This window comes from Kryptolebias marmoratus, linkage group LG20 (assembly GCF_001649575.2).
Source record: "Kryptolebias marmoratus isolate JLee-2015 linkage group LG20, ASM164957v2, whole genome shotgun sequence".
Taxonomy (NCBI): Eukaryota; Metazoa; Chordata; class Actinopteri; order Cyprinodontiformes; family Rivulidae; genus Kryptolebias; species Kryptolebias marmoratus.
Window position 1 is genome coordinate 11,108,396 of NC_051449.1, and position 21,586 is coordinate 11,129,981.

At 40.4% G+C, this 21,586-nt stretch overlaps 1 protein-coding gene across 6 annotated transcripts in view; it reads left to right on the forward strand.

Annotated features, from left to right (window-relative positions):
* LOC108239660 (dipeptidyl aminopeptidase-like protein 6) overlaps window positions 1-21,586 on the forward strand; it is an 87,796-nt gene that overhangs the window by 63,593 nt on the left and 2,617 nt on the right. For all 6 annotated transcript variants that reach the window (XM_017422525.3, XM_017422526.3, XM_017422523.3 and 3 more), the window contains exons 3-24: window positions 219-317; window positions 5,017-5,111; window positions 5,896-5,970; window positions 6,050-6,102; window positions 6,463-6,544; window positions 11,735-11,855; window positions 16,730-16,884; window positions 17,396-17,493; window positions 17,593-17,719; window positions 18,411-18,449; window positions 18,576-18,683; window positions 18,760-18,851; window positions 18,931-18,978; window positions 19,056-19,168; window positions 19,641-19,688; window positions 19,777-19,875; window positions 19,959-20,028; window positions 20,657-20,851; window positions 20,931-20,985; window positions 21,079-21,181; window positions 21,296-21,351; window positions 21,451-21,523. In XM_017422525.3, the coding sequence (XP_017278014.1) occupies window positions 219-317; window positions 5,017-5,111; window positions 5,896-5,970; window positions 6,050-6,102; window positions 6,463-6,544; window positions 11,735-11,855; window positions 16,730-16,884; window positions 17,396-17,493; window positions 17,593-17,719; window positions 18,411-18,449; window positions 18,576-18,683; window positions 18,760-18,851; window positions 18,931-18,978; window positions 19,056-19,168; window positions 19,641-19,688; window positions 19,777-19,875; window positions 19,959-20,028; window positions 20,657-20,851; window positions 20,931-20,985; window positions 21,079-21,181; window positions 21,296-21,351; window positions 21,451-21,523 (2,004 nt within the window). The remainder of the gene's footprint in view (window positions 1-218; window positions 318-5,016; window positions 5,112-5,895; window positions 5,971-6,049; window positions 6,103-6,462; window positions 6,545-11,734; window positions 11,856-16,729; window positions 16,885-17,395; window positions 17,494-17,592; window positions 17,720-18,410; window positions 18,450-18,575; window positions 18,684-18,759; window positions 18,852-18,930; window positions 18,979-19,055; window positions 19,169-19,640; window positions 19,689-19,776; window positions 19,876-19,958; window positions 20,029-20,656; window positions 20,852-20,930; window positions 20,986-21,078; window positions 21,182-21,295; window positions 21,352-21,450; window positions 21,524-21,586) is intronic.

Consider the following 21,586-nt stretch of genomic DNA (forward strand, 5'->3'; position numbering starts at 1 on the left):
GTGGCCCTCGAGGACCAGGATTGGCCACCCCTGCTTTAGATCCTGTCCATGAACACCTCAAACGGGATCAGCCCTGTGTGTCAAGCTCCACATACAGCTCCTGCTTTAGTTACAGGGATCAAACTTTGTGAAAAATCACCAGAATATCTCCTTTATAGTAGGCTAAGTCATATTTAATGTCCACATGTTTATGTATCTGTCTGTGATTCACTCGACAGGTGAAGATGACAGCCTCGCCCTTAAGAAGAAAGTCACTGTAGAGGACGTCTTCGGTCCGGACCTTTACATCCACGACCCAGAATCTAAATGGCTCAGTGGTAGGTTAACCATTTGGCTTTGACATTTAAAATCTGACTCCTTCGTCAAAACACAGCGCACACTCAGACACTGTGACATTTCCGTTCTTGGTTCGCAACATACCGCTGGTATTCATACCTGACACTTTTCTTTAAGAAGTAAAGCTACATCTACAAATCTAGAAACTGTTTAGAAGAAACCAGCAGTGAGATAATAGTCATCTAAAAACTTCAGTTTCTGCATGCGTTCAACTCTGCAGTGCAAATTAAAAACTACACATCCACACATCATATTTCGACCACAAAAATATCTAATTTTAGGAATAATTGAAAGTAATTCCACCTTGTGTAATATGCACTCATGGTGTGTGTTCATTTAAACAGTATTTGAACTAATTTGAAGGCAAATTAGAGAGGAGAGCTGAGGCTGTTAGGCAGCTGCAACAATTCAGCTTTATGGGCGAAAATGAGCAGATGAAATGTAAAATTCGCTTTGTTTTCAATCTCAATCAAATCACACAGCAAACAAAGCAGAGGAGAACATTAAATCAGGCCCTTTGTGCAGCTAATGGAGGTGCAAACTGTCCCCATTAAAGAGCTGCAAACAAATTTTCCCAAAGAGGACGCAGATAAAATCATGATGTAGACGCAAATTAACCCGTTCTCGTTGCAGTGCGTCAGACTTATAATTAGACGATCTGAACAAAAGTTCAACAGAGAAATTCTGCTTTGGTTTTCCACACTTTCAAAATAAGAGAGCTGGAAGCTGCCGCCTGAGCTCATCCATGTCAGAGCAGTGAACTCGGCGCCCCCTGGTGGTCAGCAGGAAAACTGCTTCATTAAGTTTTACATTCAAACATGCTGCTCTGAATCAGGGCTGCTGTTTCCTCACATTATTTGTGCTGTCAGTGATTTCTATAACGCAGCTGCTTTTACTGAACTACGATTGTTCTCTGTAGAAGTAAGTCATTTTCCAAGTTGTTTTAATTAAAAAATGTGCTTTGAATTAAACAAAGGTAACAGAGATGATTGATCGACTGAGTAAAAGAACTTTGTAAGTTGCTCTCTGTAGCAAAGTAACTATTTCAATTCAATATTAGAAAGAAAACCAGGTTTAAAACTGTAAGAAAGTGTTAACTTTAAAGCTCATCTTGAGTCTGTGTTACAACAAACACAACAGTGTTGGTTCTGACTTCAGAGCTTTTACTGGAAATTACTTCACCCGATTTCCTGTCACGTCTTTACTACACTAATAAAGACAATAAAACCTTATTTTTTCCGAGGTAGTGACTTTTCTGTGTCTTGTAAAGAGTACCACTGCATGTGGAAGTGAGTGAATCGCCTGCTGCTGAGTTTTATAACTTCATGGAGAGTAACAGATAAGTCATCTATCTGTGGGTCTGTTTTTGGTTTCTGAGTTTGTTGAGTTTGTAAGGCTTTCGTGCTCATGCTTTGTTTTATTTACAGTCTGTTTTAGGTTTAGTTCCTGTTTTGGTTTTACCCTTTGTTATATTTCTTGATTTCATACAGCATTAGTTTCATATTCACGGTTTTGGGACGATCGTCTTGGTTTTTGTTGGAGCTTGTCTTGATTTCCTTTTACCTTTGTGAAACTCAAGCTGTGGTTTACAGTTTCTGTCTCTTGTTTTCAGTATTTTATTATTACTATTATTATTACTGAGCTCTGGTTGTCTCATATTTCAGTCAGTATACTTACAATGCATCTAATCCTCATCTCTCACAGTGTATAGTGTTTGATTTTCAGTTAGTTCTCGCACTTGTCTGGTATAATCCATATGTCTACTTCAGTCTATTTCAGTTTAATGGTCTTGGGAAATGAAGTTCCTGGATTCATCTACTGTATTTACCTGCCTGCTGCCTCCTTTGCCTGCGTTTCGGTCCGGTTTCCACCCTCCACCCTGTAATTTTCACACAGCAGAGGCTTGTTTGGGTTTGTTAGAGTTTGCAAACAGACACAGAATTTTCTTACGGTCAACGCGGCAAATAAAAGCTTCAGCAAACAAGATGCTCAGACTTTGTGTGCCAAGTGACAATTTACAAGTACTGATCAAATCCTGTGAACGTGCCGTGTGTGGCGCCTCCCTCTTTGGTCTAAATTACAGAAATCTTTTGCAGATTCAAAATGCCAGTCTTTTCATTTCTTCAAGTTTCTGCAAATTGACAGCAAATGCTACAGACACCGCGTCGTCGTCTTGTGATGATTGCGCTGACACACCTACCAGCATACTTCAGTGTGAAAACACCTGTTTTGTGCTCATCTGATTGCAGTCATCGGAGGGCGTGTAGTGCACAGAAACGCTGCGACCTTACATCCGTCCTCGTGTTCCGCTGCTGCAGATTGGGCCTCTGATTACTTACATTACCCGCCTATTATCGTATAATTAATTACATTCTCATGTGTCTCTGCCCTTCATGATGAAAACGCCTTCTGCACCTGACGAAACTCCAGCAATCATCGGTGTGACATTGCACTCGTCAGTTCAGTTAATGCAATCAAACTGCCATTTGTGGCTAACGACCTTCTGATAAGAAACCCAACGGGACAGCCTCTCACTCGAGCGGCTCTCATCAATATTTCGTGGGCTTCGTTCACAGCGGTGTGTAATTGATCTCTGCTGCTCTTTGATCACATCTTGCTTCAGTAGTCTTTGGACTCACCTCTGAGTTTCTCACGCAGCTGCAGAGACGAGGATTCAACCTTCACATTCATCTCTGGAACAAAGAGGTGCTGCCGTCTTTCTGACATTCGCATTTTTGAGATTTAACAGAATACACAACTAGGATGAGTCCCTCGCCGGTTAATAACCTCCCAAGTCCATTTTATACCATTTTTTTTTCTCTCTTGCTTTACTCCACATCCCATGAGGAATGAAGCATTAAAACGTGGAACAGGTCTTTTGAAATATTTATTCTTTTAAACCAGCTGCGGTAAAAATGAGTAAATCATTCTCTTCTTATTTAAAGAGAGATATTTTTTGCTTTTATTCTCTATGGCAGGCTCAGTCCTCTTGAGCATGAATAAACCTGTGGGTGCACTCTTTAAAAAAAAAAGAGTATTTTTAGAGAACTCTTGCAGGGGTTTTGTTGTATTGAGTTCACTGAGTTTTGTTTTGGTACACTGTTGGCTAGAATATATTGTGTAGTCTTATTTTTTCCTGAAACAACTCTGTGGTTGTTGCCATGTATGGGGGATTATCTACATTGGACATTTCATATTTATTCATTATTCCTCGTGGTCTGTGTTGAGCAAATATTGTGAATTACATGATTATAGCCAGGTTACAATGTTCAAAAACTGTGAAAACCCTCATTTTGTAAGAATGTCAAGTCCACCTTACATCTCCCATGCTTCTTGGCTACAATTACAGCTTTTGACCTACCTTTGCCTCCATTTTCCTGTTATTCAAAATCTCTTAAAGCAAATGCAAGCTCATACGAAAAATGAAACAAATAATTTCTGGTTGCACCCAGTCGATTGAGTCCTGCATGGGGAGGTTGCAGCTGCAGGACATTAAGACAGAATAAAGTCCATGAATTAAAGGCTGTTTTTCAGATGGGAGTCGAACAGGAGGAGGATGTCAGTGTAGGAGGAAATAAAGACCAGAGGCAAAAACAGAAGCAGATGAGGATTTTATTGACAAAACAAGAGCAGGAAAGAAATTTGGATCTGTTAAACTTTGGTTAAATCAGCAAAAAACTTATACTCATAACAAGTTTTTGGTATGTCTACTTTTAAACTTTTAATGTAATTATATCGTTTCTTAAAACATCCAAGGATGAGAACTTCATCATCCTGTCTGTGTGTTTGTCTCCATTCCTATTAAATAAAAACAAAAATATACGAAGAGAAAACTAGTAAGACAGTTTGATAATGGAAGATGAAAACGAGAAGGTTAGCACACCAAGTTAACGATAACCGACTGAACACAGGTGTGGAGTAATTAACTGATTGAAGACAGGTGCGAAACAACAGCAAGCAAAATGAAACGTTTCAAAATTAAACAAAAAAGTGTATCTGAAAGTAGCTGAGGCAGGTGAAAAATAAATTAAAACATAAAGTAAATGCACGAGTCCGAGCCGAGCAACACAGTAAATATTAATAAATGTACTCAGATAAACAAGTGGCGTTTATTATACTAGAGCACATTTTTGAATGATGTAGCAATCGTGTAATGTATCGTGAGACGTAGTTACGTCAGAGTAACGAAAACAAAAGGTTTTAACAAGGGCTGCTCTAATTTATGGAATGAAGACACACATTGTATAACCATCACTGCCTTTTATGACTCAGAGCGTCACATTAAACCTGCGTAACATTATTGCTGCTGCCAGCCTGCAGCCATTCTGCACTTAGAAGAGTCACCTCCCGTTTGCGCCGCTATAAATACAGTTAAACGGGACAAGCGCTTCTCAGTGGCAGAAACAAGACGCACTTTATTATTGGTTTATGCTCAGTCACGCACCGAAATTTAGATTGTCAAGCTAAGGGAGATACTTTATTCGTCTGTGTGTGAGAATCTTGGACAAATTGTGCAAGTTTAATCAACTAACACAGCAAAGGAGCTGAAATATCCATCAAGGCTTATTGAAGGTAAAAAGAGAAGTTGGAGACAACAAAAAAAAAGAGATAAAGCTTAAAGAAAATGCTTTGTGCAACATGCAACAGCTCTATAACTGATTGTTTCTTCGACACTTCCAGACAATGAGCTGCTGTTTCGATCGAGGGATGGAGATGTTATCAAGCTTAACGTCGACACAAAGGAGCAGAACATCGTCGTACCAAACCAACTGTTTGTAAGTACAGTTTCTTTAAAGCGTGGAAATGTGCACGCTGCAATAACATACACAGCCGATTTAGGATTGTGCAATTTAAAGATTAAAACCGCCGGCATTAGTGACCAATTTACACAAGAGATTTGAATGAGAAAAGACTGAAAATGAGGTGACTGCATGTGGCCTTGTCTGTGTGTCACAAGTACAAGGAAAAATACAAAGATTAGGAGAAATAATAGCATCTGAAAGCAAAAAAATATATAACAATGTGCGGTTTGAGGGCAATCAGTGAAGAAGTGAGTCTGCGTGCTGATGAGCTCCTGATGTCGGGTTAAAGCTGTAAACGTGGCAGATATACTCTGACATTCGTCACTATTTGTCAGAGTTTAAGGAACAAGAGGTGACGTTTTAATATCAGAGCACTGAGCAGGCACAAAACTAATGTAACACCAAAGCGTTAGCTGGTTAGGTGTTAGTCAGATCAGACGTTTTACAACAAAGCGCTGCCGCATTTACTGTGTCAGAACTGTTGGAGAGCAAGAGGAAGAACGAATAAAGGGAGAGATGAAAAACCTGCTGGTAAATGAGGAGAAAATAGTTCTCATTTTCATCAGTCTATATCTCATTGATCCGTTTCTAATGGTTCCCACAGAACAAACACTATATAACACATAAAAACACGCTTCCACAAAAAAAAGATGTATGTAATTACTGAATTACAAAACCCACAGGCTTCTCTTTGAGAGCAAAGACTTTCTGCCAGCTGGTGTGTTACTAATGTTTTTTGTGTTTAAATCCCATCCAGGACAGATCCAGAGCTGCCAAATATCAGGTGTCCCCAGACATGCAGCACGTTCTGTTTGCCTTTGATCTAAAGACGGTAAAAGAGAAATCTACCTCTTAAGAACATTTTTATTCTGAGACTTTGTCCGTGACTACGATGCTGTTTATTTCCACAGATCTACCAACACTCATATGTGGCCAAGTACATCATTTACAGCCTGGTGACACAGTAAGAGCCACCTTTGTTGTGTTGTTTTGTTTCCCCTCACAGATCTTCGACCACTGCCCTCAATCGGACTCTATGTCATCAGTTCACTGACGTCAGCCATGGCTTTCGGTTCCATTTAGTGTGCTGGCCTGCATTCTTTGTGGCCTGTTTTTAGCCTTTAATCCATCTCTGTCTGTTTGTTTCCCCACTGCTCTGCAGCCAACTGAGCGAAGGTAGCTCGTGTTAAAAAAAAACAGAATTTAGATGATTGATGAGGGAAACAAAAATCTAAAATAAAAAGAGTAAAAACACAAATGGTTGACTTTATGAATGTGCGTACTGCATGTGGTCAACGTACTCTTCAATGTGGTTTCTTCACAGGGAAAGTTGGCCTTTAAATCCCCCCGAGGTGCATGAAGCGGTCCTGCAGTTCGCCGGATGGGGACCCCAGGGCCAGCAGCTGGTAGGCAGGCCGTACCCCTCGGATCACATTGAGAACTGGCACTTCAGGTCTGTCAGATGTGTCAGAACCAGGCACAGGGCTGATTTATGGTGTGTCGCAGAGGAACGGCCAAATGTTGTGGCAATAAGAGATTTATGCTCTCTGTAATGACAGCATTATGGGTCTCTGCTTGGAGCTCTGTTCGCGCTGACCTTCATCAATGTCAGCCAAATTTATTTTTACTTGGTGGCAACTCCTGAGCTGGTGAGAGCCACCGAAGCAGATGGCGCCTCAGACAACCTGTGGCTCGGAGTGTCTGACGCTGCAGGGGGTCAGGATGTACAGGATGTAAAACCACAAGACACAGACTAAAATATGGGTGTGTGTGCACATCTGTCTCTTAAAGAACCTGAGTGAGTGTGTAAAAAGTGACAATCTTTGGGAAAATGAGGACATTTTCCCTCTTCTTACACACCTTTAAAGAGCTGTTTGCAATTTCTGAAAAATGTATTTAAGTCATTTACTTAAATCACCATTTCAATTTTGAGAAGGAGAGTCATTTACAACTCATACTCTGAGAGCTAACAGACTGCACGTGATTGTGCTTTACATTATTCTCAGCTGAAATGGCTATAACTCCATCCCTTCTCATCACTAAAGACTAAAACTTTGTCTTGAAAAGCAGCAGGCAATATGCATTTCTTCAAGTAATGCTAGGCTTTTTAATTGCTACTCTTAATGTTTTATTAATAATTTTGCTGCTTACAATTTGTATTTCACTGCTCTGTAAGCTTGAAATCATTCTAACCTTTCTATTTAATATTTTAGTTTGTGGCAAATAATGCAGCACATTCTGTCAGATATTCATATTCATTAATATAATTCTGCAGGAAACGTTTGTGGCTGAAAAAACAGCCTCTTGTCCATATAAATAACAATGTATTATCTGCCATTTTGAATGCTTAATAACAGGAAATTTCCCAGCCTAAGTGTGAAGGAACTACAAATCCTGCATTATATAAAAAAAACATTTAATATCACCACATTTAGAAATATGCTGTGGAAGTGTGGTGGAGCAAAATGAACAATGTTGCAGCACAGATGCAGCGAAACAGAAAAGGTAAATCCTCAGGCGTTGGCTACATCCTGAAGACTTTCTTTATCATGGCTGCTGCAAAGCAAATTCCTCACCTGCATTCAGGATAAATCTGTACAGGAACCAGAAACTGAACTAAGAAACTAACTTACTCTGCGAAACATTTTACACACAATTTCCAGTCTAGTCTCATCCACTGTAGTGGTGAATAAATTGCATTTAGCCTCAGCTGTTCAGACCCTTTAACTCCATTCCACCACCCGAGTCACTCACATAAGAATCATTTCAATTTGCTTTTAAGAGCTGAAATTGAGTAAATGTCCTTTGTTACATTTTCACTACAGCTTAGAATGAGATTAAGGTTAAATTGTAAGTAGTTCACATACTTAATAGTGCCTTTAAACCTTCTACAAAGTGCTTTCACAGTCTCTTACTCATGTCTTCATTCACACAAACACACAGAAAGTGCCTTAAAAATAGGACTTTGCAATAAAAATATCTTCTGTGCTTTTTTTTTTTTTTTACTCCACAACATGTGGGGGTGTAGGATCTTTAACATGTGTGTGAGTGACAGAAAATGAGCAATGAGCAGGAAAAAAATTTGTGTTGTTGCACTTTAAAAAACTATACAAAAAACATGTTAGATTAACTGAACGGAAACATGTTAATGAAACATAACTGAGCTGTGGTTCTGTTACCTGAAATAAAATAAAAAAATAAATTGCATCAAATTTACCAAACCTGCCTTCAAACATTTTAAAAACACTGAAATGTTCAAAAACAGGAAAAAAAAAAAAAATTCTGTTCAACATTTAGCTTGAAGTCCTTGAAGGTGAGAGGGACTTCTGTTCATCCCAGAGGAGACCTTTTGTTCGATTTCAATTCATGAACTTATGTTCTAAGAAATGTTTTATAAGGATTTGTCTAAAAGCCGTAAATTTAAGGGCAGAAAAACTCCTAATGTAGAAAATTCAACAAAAATCTCAGAATAAAAGAAACTCTGATGAATCTCAGTGGAGGTCGGTTACTTTTTGTGGTTAAATCTGTATTTTTTTGTTTTTATTCATAGAAACTAAAAGTGTCTGTGAAATCTTTCATCTCATACAGTCACTAATGCTTTAAAATGTTTGTCTCAACTAAAATAGAACAACTAAAGTTTATTCAAATGACAATAAAACGTCATATTTTTAGTTAAGTAATAAAATCCACTCAGGTTAATAATTTGTAAGGTAAAGATGTCAACATATGTGCTTAAAGGTTGATAATAAATATTCCACTTGTTGGTATTTTCCTGTTAACAAGACATTTATTCATTAAACAAACACAAAAAATCCCATTAAAAGGCCTCTGGAGCCAAATTTTTTGGTGCCTTTTCCATTAACTCTGTTAAAAGAAACATCAACAAACCCCAAACCTTAGTGGAATATTCCCATGTGACCCCTAACCTGGTCTTTGGGATTTATTTATTTATTTATTTATTTATTTATTTATTTTTTTAGTGTATCAATTTGGAAATAATCATCAGCTGGAACAATTTTCCACCAACAGTAACCAGAGAAATTAAACTCTGAGAGATAACTTGAACAATGTTGTGTCTGGATTTTAATAACTAATAAGTTTTGCTGGAAAAAAAAGATAAATAAATAAACTTTGAAGCAATGGATTCAAGCACCTAATAATCTTTTATGTGATTCTTTTGTTTACTTCAATTTTTGCTCTTGTTTCCTGTAAATTAGTTTCTGTTTAGATTGCGGCGCTCAGACAAAGATAGTCCCGTGTTTCATCAGCAGAGCCTTCAAAGCTCTTTTTTTTTTTTTCTCTCCTGCCGTAATTGCTCTCATTGTGTAATTACTTTGATAATGGATGCATTTCTGTGAGAAAATAATAACATTTTGAGGACATGACGAGACGCTGCCAGCCGAGGGAAGACAGCAGATTAATTTCCATATGGTAATAGTATACCTAATTGTTTCTTTTCGCGGCGCTGGAGCCGGAGCTCTGCTCCTGGTTTAATGAACCTCGGAGCTCGTGGAGGAAAACAGAGATGAGCTCCCTTCTTTTGTCTGCGTCGGAGCTGGAGATGTTGGACATGTTTTCTTTCTTTTCTCATCACAGTCTGGAATGATTTCTCATTAGGTTTTATCAGAATTGGACTTGATTTATCATCAAGTTTTGGATCAGCGTGTAAAAATGACGCGCGTGTGTGTGTAGGTGTGTGTGTGCGTGCAGTGAAGCATCATATGTACACCGAGAGGAGCACGCAGATGAATCCTGCAGCGCTCCCCTCATTAAACTACAAGCAATTACTCTACCATGACAGTGTAATCAGCAGGACCGGGTCAGCACTCAAAAACACACACACGCCTGAAAAAAGAGATCATTTTGGCACAATAGAGACGGCAGATTTTATAGGGAAACAAAAAAAAGTTTGACAGAATTGGAGGTTTAGCAGCTGAGATTACAGCCACACCAACATCTTTCAGAAACCCTGCTATCTGCGCTCCACAGGTATCTCTGAAGTTGCTGACTTTCATCTCTGTGCCCTTTGGAATCCACTCATCCAGCCGTTCACTCACTCTCCTTTTACCTCCTGTTCCTTAATATTTACAAATTATAAAATAAGTGAATGTGAAACAAACAAATTGTACATGTTTCGCACACCGCTCCGGATTGTTTATGATGAAAAGCTGCAGAACATTTGATGAGGCTGACAATGAGCGGAGCAGGAGGCATTTAACGTGACATGAACAGAAATACTGACTAATACACACTAATGAGAATACACCATAGTGATTAAGGAGGGATGAAAAGTGTGCTGATTGCTAACAGAGTGCAGGTGGTATGTGAGGACCTGGAAACCAGGTTAATGGAGGACATCTTGTGGTGAAATCATAACAATTTCTTTTTTCTTTTGGCTGTTCCTCACTCCAACTCCCTCCATGTCCTCTCTAACTGCATCCATATGTCTCCTCTTTGTCTTTTTCATGGCAGCTGCATCTCTAACATCCTTCTACCAATATACCCACTGTCCCTCCTCTGCACATGTCCAACCCATCTCAGTCTGGCCTCTCTGACTTTATCTCCCAGTCCTTCAGCCTGTGCTGTCCCTCTGATGACCTCATTCCTAATCCTGTCCATCCTCGTCCCTCCCAAGGAGAACCTCACCATCTTCACCTCTTTACCACACTACCTGTTTTCCTGGACTGTCGACCCTAAGTACTTGAAGTCCTGCACCTTTGTGACCTCTGCTCCTTGTAGCCTCTCTGTTCCACCTGCCTCCCTCTCATTCACACACATGTACTCTGTCTTGCAACGGCTGAATTTCATTCCTCGTCTTTCAAGTACATACCTCCGCCTCTCCAGGTTCTCTTCCACCTGTTCCCTGTTCTCACCACAGATCACGATGTCATCTGCAAACATCATAGTCCACGGGGATTCCTGCCTGACTGAACATAAGTCAACTAAACAGCAAAAACCTGTAATAAAACAAGAAATAATACAAACAAAACAAAGACAAGCCATGACAGGGTCTCTCATATCCTGGAGGTCTCATATATTATTTTAATCATTTGTTTTTAGTTACTGAAAAGCTGAGGTAAGGTTTAGCTCTGCTTGAGGTAAAAAAGTAATTGATCATATTTGAGAGCAACAATCAATAGTTTAAACCTGATTCTCTGTATGTACAGAGTCCTTTTTCAGGTAATATTCTCACATTCCAACCCCTGACAGATTTGTTTATGTTTTCTAATTGTTGCTAATAGTCTGAAAATTAGATTTCCTGGGGAAGAACCAACACAGTCCCTGCCTGAGGTGCCGGTCAGTCCCACATTCATCTCCACCAAACTGGCACCAGGTGGAGCACTAAAAATACTGCAGCACAGCGACTGAGGGGTTTTATCTGCTCATCTGCTGCCAGTGTTTCCATTTCCTCGAGTGTGGCATCACTGGCTGTCTGAAAGTTGGCTCAAAAGTTTCCTACTGATGTCCTTAAAACGTACTTTGAAGGTTTAGACGTTCGCCAACCACAACGACTGCACCAAAATTGATTTTAAGGCTATTTATAGTGGCACAGAAACGCCTGATGGGCTCCGCTCTACTTTTTTTTCTTTGTTCAGATTTTCATATTTGAAAACAACATCTACTACAGATCAACAGTGGAGAGCCGATCGATCCGCCTGGTTTCCACCGGGAAGGAAGGAGTCATCTTTAATGGTCTGGCTGACTGGCTGTACGAAGGTAAGACAACAGTTTGGGAAACTATTTTATATATAGTCACCTACTTGTGCTTTCTCTTTTTTTTCTTCTGTGTACATGGAGACAAATCTGTTTACATGCAGGAGCAACTGGACAAAATAAAAAATAATTCACTCTTAGAGCCTGAAGGGAGAAATGATGAAGTTTTAGACATAACGATAACATAAGAAACTAAACTAAACGAGCTGCAACCTTTACAGCCAAAGGAGCCTTTTCTGCTCCTTCCTACACAAAATAAAACTTGTCCAGAGCCCTAAAACATATCTGAAGTGTAAAATAATGATAAAATATCCCATTAGATGTTATAAAACTGTTACAAATAAAAAATATAAATATGAAATTGACATCTGACTGTATTTTTACATGTTAGGACAAAGGAAAAGACCAAACTTTGATAAAGACGGGCAAGAAAACATTTTTTTTTTATAAATGTTTATATATATATTTAAATATCATAAATTTATCAACTGTAAACACTGCACGCTATATTAATAATATAAATATCGTACTTTGAATTAATGAAGCATTGATCGCTTCCATTCTGTTAAATTATTAAAGCAAATTGACCAGATTGTTGGATATTTACAGTATTCATCTATTGAAGGCAGAGACATTTGTTCACTTCAAGCCTTTGTGTTGTAATGACTTGTCACAGTAATGTGTTTGCAATGCTGCTCTTTGTCTAAACTGTTTAAAAAGTCATTTTTCCTGGTGGATTTCCGAGGAACGTCGCTCTGTGCGGCTGGAAGTTAAATGATGAATCTGTTTTGCTCCTTGTATTATCAGTATCATTCTGTCACAGACACTTTATTCATGTGTTTACATGAAATTAAACAAACAAAAAACCCTGTTAAAATCAGCTCCTTTGTTCAAAGCCTCTGCAGAGCTATAAAAGAGCCACACGTGGCCCCAGAGCCGCAGGTTGCAGACCCCCGGTCTAATATAATGGTTTTTTTACGCAGCTGTTACTCCGTGTCACAGAAAACTCTTATACAGCTCACAGGGTGACTCTGCGGAACACATAAAGGTCACAAAAATAATATTCTGTCGTTTTTTTTCACGATTTAGCATGAATCTAAGCTGCTACATGACGATATTTCTCACTATTTCCCCATTTTCAAATGAGCTAAACTGGATAAAATGATAGAAAATAAACTCAGTGATTCAGACAAACTGTAAATGAGTTTACTTTCATGCAAATTCACAAAGCTGCAAACTTCTCCGGCGTGTCTCCACCTGCATCTGTCTCTGTTTGGTCGGACAGCTTGGAGCTTTTTACCTCGGAAAGCAGCAACCTGTTTGTCCACAGTCGAGTTTCATGTTGGCGTGTGCCACATTTGGCCAGCAAAATGCGAGAGAAAAAAAAAAAAAAAGGTTTAAGTCTTTTGATTTGTGCTGTCTCCCCCTCCCTCTCTGCACAGATACACACACAGGTATAAGTGTGTGTTTGATCTGGAGCCGCACAGCTGGCTCCGTCTCAGCGCTCCTCCCTCCTTCGCTCGTCTTTGTGTTCAAGCACTTGTAATTAATTCATGTGTGCAGCGCCGCAGCCTCGCTCGGCAGATGTTCAAAAAGCTGGAATACTTGTAATTTAATGCGAGACATTTTCTGATTACAGCATATGTGGGACTGACATTCTAATTACGCAGCACTTCGATATGAGTTTGTTTACAAATGAACAGAGAATTCCTATTCCTCTTCAGTCGTTCCTAATAATGTTCATGCAACTTTTTCTACCTGGTTCTGATTCCAGCGTTGTTGGGCCTGCACAGGAACGCACAGGAAGCTCTGGGGTTCCTGTGCGTTCCTGTGGCAGCCGCCTATTGTTATCCACCTCCAAAAGTGTCTCTATATTTATATAGATCTCATCCTTACTTCGACTTTAATGCAGCCCGAACGGAACAATGTACCCGCACAAATTATATATCAACACGACCGGCTCGGTGGCGTTTCGAGTTACCATGACAACGTAATTCACAGAAAAACAACTCCATTAAAGCCCAGCACAAACCACAGGTCACATGACCTGGAGCGTGGAGCCCTGTGACCAGAACACGTTTTGTTAGCAAACAAATTATACATCAAATTGTAGACTTTTTTGTCGTCTTTCATGCAATGTTTCTATTTTTGCTGTAGGTCTTATAGTTTTCTCTCAAGTAGCCCCAGAAGGCAGAGTCCGACCACCTGACTTCCTGTCCTTTTCCATCATAATTTTGTCTCACACTGTTTTCCCGATCGTGGTGTGTGGGCTGTTTTTAACTTGCCATATCTCTGTCATAAAGCACTGTAGAAATGTGCTGTGTGTTCGGCATGTACTTCTGAGAGCTTCTCCCTCTTTTTGATTGCAGCTTGCACGTCTGCAACTGATTACAGTCATTCTGATCCAAGATGGCTGCCGTAGCTGACTTAGAAAATGCAAAAATGCCCAGAAGTCAGTAATTTCTGTTGATATTTCGTTGTAATTAGCTGTGATGGCAGCTGTCAGCTTTCCCTAAGACATACTGTGATGGCAAAGAGATCCTTCAGGTTTGTTTTTTTTGTTTGAAATGTTCCTAAAAACTTTTGGAAAGCAAAGTATGTCATGAACCACTGAATGGATTTTAGTGAAACTAAAAAAAAGTAATTATTATATGTACGTCTACAGCTGGTTAATTTATGGAGTCGTTGTGATTTAAGATGAGGAAACAAAATCACGCACTAAGTGGCAGGCCCCTTCGAAGTTTCTCCAGGAACTTTTTCTAGTTCTAATTATTAGCAGCGAACTTAATCAAGTTCTGGGTGATAATTGTAGGAGGAAGTGTAATTACAAATGGCAGCTATTTTGAGTTTCAGAGTGTGAACTGTGTCAGGGCCGTCTCTAATCGCTTTTTCATTAATGGGATTATTTCTTTGTGTCAGAGACACGACATGACGCGCAGGAAGGTAATCCATTTTTCCGAGCTAAAAGAAAGAGTTGCCTTGCTGTGTTTTCCTGTACGCTGTCAGAATGTTTCAGCGAATAACGACTCATGAAAGCAGGCAGGGTTGGATGTCTTACACACGTTTGGCGCGCCTGGGTTTCCGTTCAGGAGAGCAAAGATTTGGCGAAAGCCGCCGATTATGGTTTTGGGGCGAGGCCGACTTGATCCTCTGTTGCGGATTCGAGCAGAACGTGGAAATCTTTCTGATGGAGTCAGAAGAAGAGGCAAAAAAAAAGTGAAACAAAAGCACTTCTGAGAAAACGATCACACAGAAACAACAATTGACTAAAAGGAGGGAGAGGATTTATAGCTGGCACGAAGATATAAAGATGACAGCAAAGAGACTAAAATAGACATGAAACAAATCAAGTCAATTAGCTGTGGTGGCCATCTTGAGTTAGGGTGATTCCAAGTTAGCTATAGATGTGCGTCCAATGGTTACTTTCTGAGAGTTTCTTTGAAATCCTTTCAGTAGTTCCTGAGATATTTTGCTAACACTACAGACTAACAAACACGTTTCTCTGTCAGCTGAAATTGTGATGTAAGTTAGAGTTGGTGTCAGGAGAGACAGCTTTATTTCAGGTAGAAACTCGAAAGAAAAAAGATGTTTTACAGCTCATCCTGAGCAACAAGCCGCACTCAGCCTCACAGAGAGAACTCCATCAGATGTTTCCTTCTGTCCACCGTAACTCCATGGTGTCACAAATGATTAAAGGCCTGATGGGAAACAGGAGCAGGAGGTGATTGTTTGGACCTCCTCATGAAGCAGCAGAGCGGTCTGGGTTCAAGGTGCTTTAGGAAGAGCTCTTCTGCCCCCTGCTGGAGGAAGTGAAGCTCTGCAGGGCTTCAGTCCAGACAGGAAACTGTCATCAGTGATGGAGGAAGTCTTTACACCATAAAGGCAACTAGAGCTCCACACAATGATGCCTTTTTTTCTCCAGAAGTTTTATGTTCCTGTAATTTTATGGTATGTCTGTAAAATGATCAAAGGACAGAATATTTTGTCACGCCCCGTTCAGAGGCGAAGACAAAAATAGGAGACAGACGAGCCGATCTATCCAAAACAATAATTTTATTTAATCCCACAACCTCTGGGAGAACTGCACAGCCAGTCAGAGAGAAGTCTGGACCAGTGCTGCTCACTCCGATCTGGTCCGGAGGCCAAACAAGCAGCCCGGTGGCTGACTAGATGTCAGTATTTAACAGCCATCCGGTGCGTTCAATTAGCAGCCCATCTACCTGCTTCCTGGAAAGAGACAAAGAGAACACCACATATTGGACTGTAGACCCCTGCTGGACAGGAAGGGATCGTCACAATTTAAAAATCAAAAGCTCTATTTAAGTAACTTTTTTACAATTTGGGGGAAATTAAACCTAATTTGATTAAAGTTGAACAGAAATTTAAAGCAGTTCTTGATGACAACATATTTTTTTATTACCGATAATATCATAAGTGCTGTTTTTTTTTTTGTATAAATCGCTGTTTTGTTTTGTTTTTTTCTAATTCTCCACAGAGATTACTTTACATTCTTATTAAATGTGGTGATTTAATTCCTCCTTGTCTCATTAAACTGCCCAATTAAGGATGTTGGTCACTGACTGTAAACGCCTTCATGTAGTGTATATTAATGAAAAAAAAAAAGCCCATACAGAAGACAATTCACAGAGTTTCATGTAGAATTTGTGGAGAATGTATTTGGTTCTTTAAATGAATTGAAGGTGTTTATCAGAATATCTCAGAGACACATCGGACTAGAGTTAAGAGCTTTGGAGGAAGCTGGACTTAATTTGGAAACTTAAACAGATAGAACTCCATCTCTCTCAGGGATTACTTGATTTTTCTTAAAGCATGACTCAAGTCCTTTCTTCTTTAATTCTATATTGCTGTTTTACCAGAGGAGATCCTGCAGACCCACGTAGCCCACTGGTGGTCTCCAGACGGGCTGCGCTTGGCCTACATGACCCTCAACGACACGCTGGTGCCAAAAATGGAAGTCCCGTTCTTCACAGGCACCCCGTATCCCACCAGCCTGGACTATCATTACCCAAAAGTAAGCTTGCAGCCATCACAGCATACACACAGCTCTGCACATTTAGAGGGGATTTAATCTTTATTTTTCAGCAAAAATGCTTAAAATGACAAACAAAAGTGGGCTGCTAATTTTAGTGACCCCCATGGCACCCAAGTAACACAGTTTGTCTACAGATAAGGAGTCTGATTTAAGTATTGAGGCATTTATGAGGAATTTATGGACTTAAAGGACTTCTTTTGAATCTCTCTGGTTCTGAAACTGAAAGTTTTCTTACAGAAAATGTTAGATGACCCACGTGAACAACCACTGTACTTTATATTTGGGTTCAGTTCAGAGGCACAAGCTTTGTTACGTGAAACTAAAATTTAAATAGCATCTCCCAATATTTAATATCCTGAGATAAAAGACAATAAACAAGAGAGCTTTCAATCTGTACAGTAAGATGTAGGAATGTTTCCTTTTAACCCTGATTTTGAGAGAAGCTGAGGAGAACCCAGGCTGGTACTAAATGTCCTCCTGACCTCTGCAGGCTGGAGAAGAGAACCCCGCAGTGCACCTGTCGGTGGCGAGCCTTCACGGGCCGCTGCACACGGTGGTGATGAAGAAACCCGACGACCCACGAATCGGGTGAGTGACAGGCTGCGCAAAGCTGCGAGCGCTAAAAATATCCCTGCGGGAGTTTCTTAAAGGAGCCAGAGCTGCTTCTGTCCCGGTCTGTCGTTTCAGGAAGGAGTTCTACATCACCTCGGTGAAATGGGCCACCAGCACTAAACTGGCTGTGAACTGGCTGAACCGGGCGCAGAACAACTCCATCCTCACGCTGTGCGAGGCCACCACCGGCGTCTGCATCAAGGTGACGGACTTACTAACACCAATTATGTCGGGTTTAAGTGTTTCCGTGGGGGGAATTTGACTTTTTTTGTGCAAAAAACCCAGAAGCGTGTGAGCTTTCAGGTCAACTGAGGTTGGCGCTGTAGTTGTTTTTTTTTAAAGAAATCCACATGAACTCTTTTCATTCTGCAAAAAACTTCAAACCCTTCACTGAAAATAGGCCCTAACAAGTGGACTCTTGCATCCCATGCAGTTAAAACTAAATTTTAAAAATCTTTTTGCTTTTATTCTACTTTTCAGCTTTGACTGAAAAGAAACTCTTTCCTTTTAAAAAGCCATTTTTTTGTTTCCTGCCCCTTCTGCTCACAGTCTGTGTTTATTTGTCTTTCATCTTTGGCCAGAATCATTTTACCAGATTCACTCTTTTTGTTAAGGCTTTTTATAAATTCGATAATGTTTTTTAAATTATAAGCAGTAAAGCCAAACTGACCAGTTGATTCTTGTTTCCTTGTAATTTACATAAATAAAGGCTTGCTGAAATACTCTTTTAGTACCTAAAATGCCAACATTCTATGTTTTAAATATGTATATTTTACTTTTTCTACTATCCTTATGATGTTTAGCTGATTCTCAAACTGTTGTCTGCTTTATTTAACATTTGGGAAAACGGTAGCATGTATTGTTTTAAAAACCTGACATTTTATTCTTTGCAGAAACATGAAGATGAGAGTGACAGCTGGCTGCATCGGCAGGTACGTGATGAGAAACCTGCCAACCTGTTGAGGCAGAGCAGCTGCTCTATGTCTAAATACTAACAAACAAAAAGGTCTGTGGGTACTTTTCAGTAGACGGATAAGTTTTTTTTTCTTCATTTGCAGAACGAAGCACCACTTTTTTCCAAAGACGGACACAAGTTCTTCTTCACCAGAGCGATCCCTCAGGGTGGAAGAGGGAAGTTTTTCCACATCTCCATGTCCACCTCGCCGGTACGTGCTGACCGGCTGACCTTTCAGAGAAACATTTCTGGTTTGATGCAGTGTTTGTTTGGGTTTTTTTTTGTAGCCTAACACGAGCACAGACATCCTTCAGTCCCTTCCGTCTGGACCCTGGGACGTCACGAGCATCTTGGCCTACAATCATGACAGGAACCTCATGTGAGACCTCTTGTGCATTCATGTTTTTAACCGCTGGATACGCGAAATGTTATCCTTCTAACATCTGGATGGTTTGCAGATACTTTCTGAGCACCGAGGACGACCCGAAGCGAAGGCATTTGTACAGGTAGGTTTCAGAGTTTTCCCGATCCTCCTGCTTCTCCAGGAGCTGCTCACAGAGACGTTTCCACATGCGTCCCACAGCTCTGACACCATCCCTCCTTTCAACCGCTGCTGCCTGTCCTGCGAGCTCAAGTGTGGCTACGTGGACGTGGCATTCAGCCACGACATGCGCTACTTCCTGCTAAACTGCAAAGGTGAGCCTCTTTTATCTCTACATTTACCTTCCTTCTGGAGGATTGAAGGACTAACATGAGTGGATCTGAACGTGGTTTGTGTGTTGTTGTTTACAGGCTGCTTTCTGTCTTTCTTTTCTTTGTATTTATAGTTTAAATACTGGCAAACAGCATCTCTGTTTCTAAGGAATCTAATTTGTTGAAGAAGCTCACTTCACAGAGAACCAGTGCCAGTGGCTCTCCTCATTAATTGGATCTTTAGAGAGCAGCTCCGCTGTGAAATAATAGGCTTCTCTGTGTTGAGAGGAAAGTTAATTATTGAATGTAAAGCTGACAGAGAGGGACTCTTTACGCCTTCTGTTAAAGACACAGTTAGGAAGGAGAGGGTTGCGTTTCAGTGTCTTGGTTTTTGGAGACATTTTAGGCCTTTTCGTAATGTTTAATTTGGTGTTTTTTCAGTCCTATAACCTCTTTCTTTCATTTGCGTTTTTAGGCCCAGACATACCGAGTGTGGCTGTCTACAAGACTGAGGGCAGGGAGAGTGAGTTTCAAGCTCCCAAATGAGCTGATTTCACTGCTGTTTCTTAAACACGATGAGCCCTTTACCAGATTTTCCACTTTAACCACAGAGGTGTTCGACGTGGAGACAAATGAGAGAGTAAACAACACGTACAACAACATGCAGATGCCCAAAGTGGAGAATAAGACCATCACCATTGACGATTACAGTACGTCTCCATCTGTCTGTCCTAATCTACTGCAAAGTATTTGTTTCATAAGATGTGTCCTGATCCTTTTCTTTGTGTTGCAGCTCTGACGATGCAGATTCTGAAGCCAGCAGGATTCATAAATACAGCCCACTACCCTCTGCTGCTGATAGTGTGAGTGTTTTTTTTCCTCTTTACTTATTAACATCAACCAGGACAAAATGTTGATAATACCTGCCAAGAAATGCAAGAAAAAAAAGAGCAGCTGCCTCGAAGGCTTTAGGTTTTGCAGCAAAATACTGCCTTAAAAAGTCACAATCTTACCAAAATAAAAAACAAAGCAGCATTCCCTGAAGGAATGCATGTCACATGCACCCTGAATGCCAAAGTTTTAAACAAAGATCCTGTGATATCTGTCAGCACCCTTGCAGTATACGATAGGGATAACTCTCAGCTACTACCACGCCTAATTGTAGCTCAATATCTGCAGAGTTGACTGAGTTATAGCAATTTTTGTGTTTGATAAAGTCAAATAGCTGTGGCAGCCATCTTGACTCAAATTGATTCTGAAAAATAATGTGTCTAAGATGTACATCCAATGATTACTTTCTGAAAGTTTCAACAAAATCCAATCGGCGGTTCATGAGATATCTTGCTAACAGACTCAAACAAACACCTTCCATGGGGGTTGGCCTCAATTAGGAACCTGTAAATGAAAAATAATCTCTCAGCAGCCCACTAATGATCATTTAAATGATTAATTATTGATGGGAACGTTAAAGAAAGCATTCGTGTTTCCCAGTGACGGGACGCCTGGCGGGCAGATGGTGACGGAGCAGTTCCAGGTGGACTGGGCCACCGTCCTCGTCAGCAGCTTCAGCACCATCGTGATCCGCTTCGACGGCCACGGCAGCGGCTTTCGGGGCACCAACCTCCTCCACAAGGTCCGCCAGAGGCTGGGGGAGCTGGAGGAGCGGGACCAGCTGGAGGCGCTCAGGTCAGACCTTCCCTCCACCTGTGATCCGGACTGAATCCTGGAGAGGGAGGGCGTCGTTTAACTTGTTCCTCATTTTCAGGTTTATAACCAAAGAGCCCTACATCGATAAGGCTCGAATGGGAGTCTATGGAAAGGTAAAGCGTCCACCAGTGGTAAAGGAAACATAAATTAGATTCTTATACACATTAACCTCTCACAGCGTGTGTTGCCCTGTCCTTTTGTTCCAGGCCTATGGGGGATATTTGGCAACGTTACTTTTGAGCTCTGATAAGTTCAGTCAGCTGAAATGCGGAGCTGCTGTCTCACCCATCACGGATTTCAAGCTTTATGGTAAAACTTTCCTCCGTTTGTTTTGATTTTTTTTTTTTTTTTCTTCTTGAGAGTCTTAAATCTCAAAAAGAGAATCTAAAAAAAACAACTTTTTTTTTATTCTCCGAACTGCAGCGTCGGCTTTCTCAGAGCGGTACCTCGGCCCAAAGACAGACTCCAGAGTGTACACGGTAACGTGTTTAATCTTCGTTATGCTAATAACCCGTCGCGTTGAACCGAAACACACAGAGAAATCATTAATATTTCTTTTTTCCCTCTCTTCTCTCCAGAAGGCAAATTTAGCTCACAGAGCGGATCAGCTGCTGGAGAAACAGTATCTAATAATCCACCCAACAGCTGATGGTAGCACACGATCATATACAGTATACTTGTATTATTGTTTGTTTAAATGCTGCGTAAGAGAGG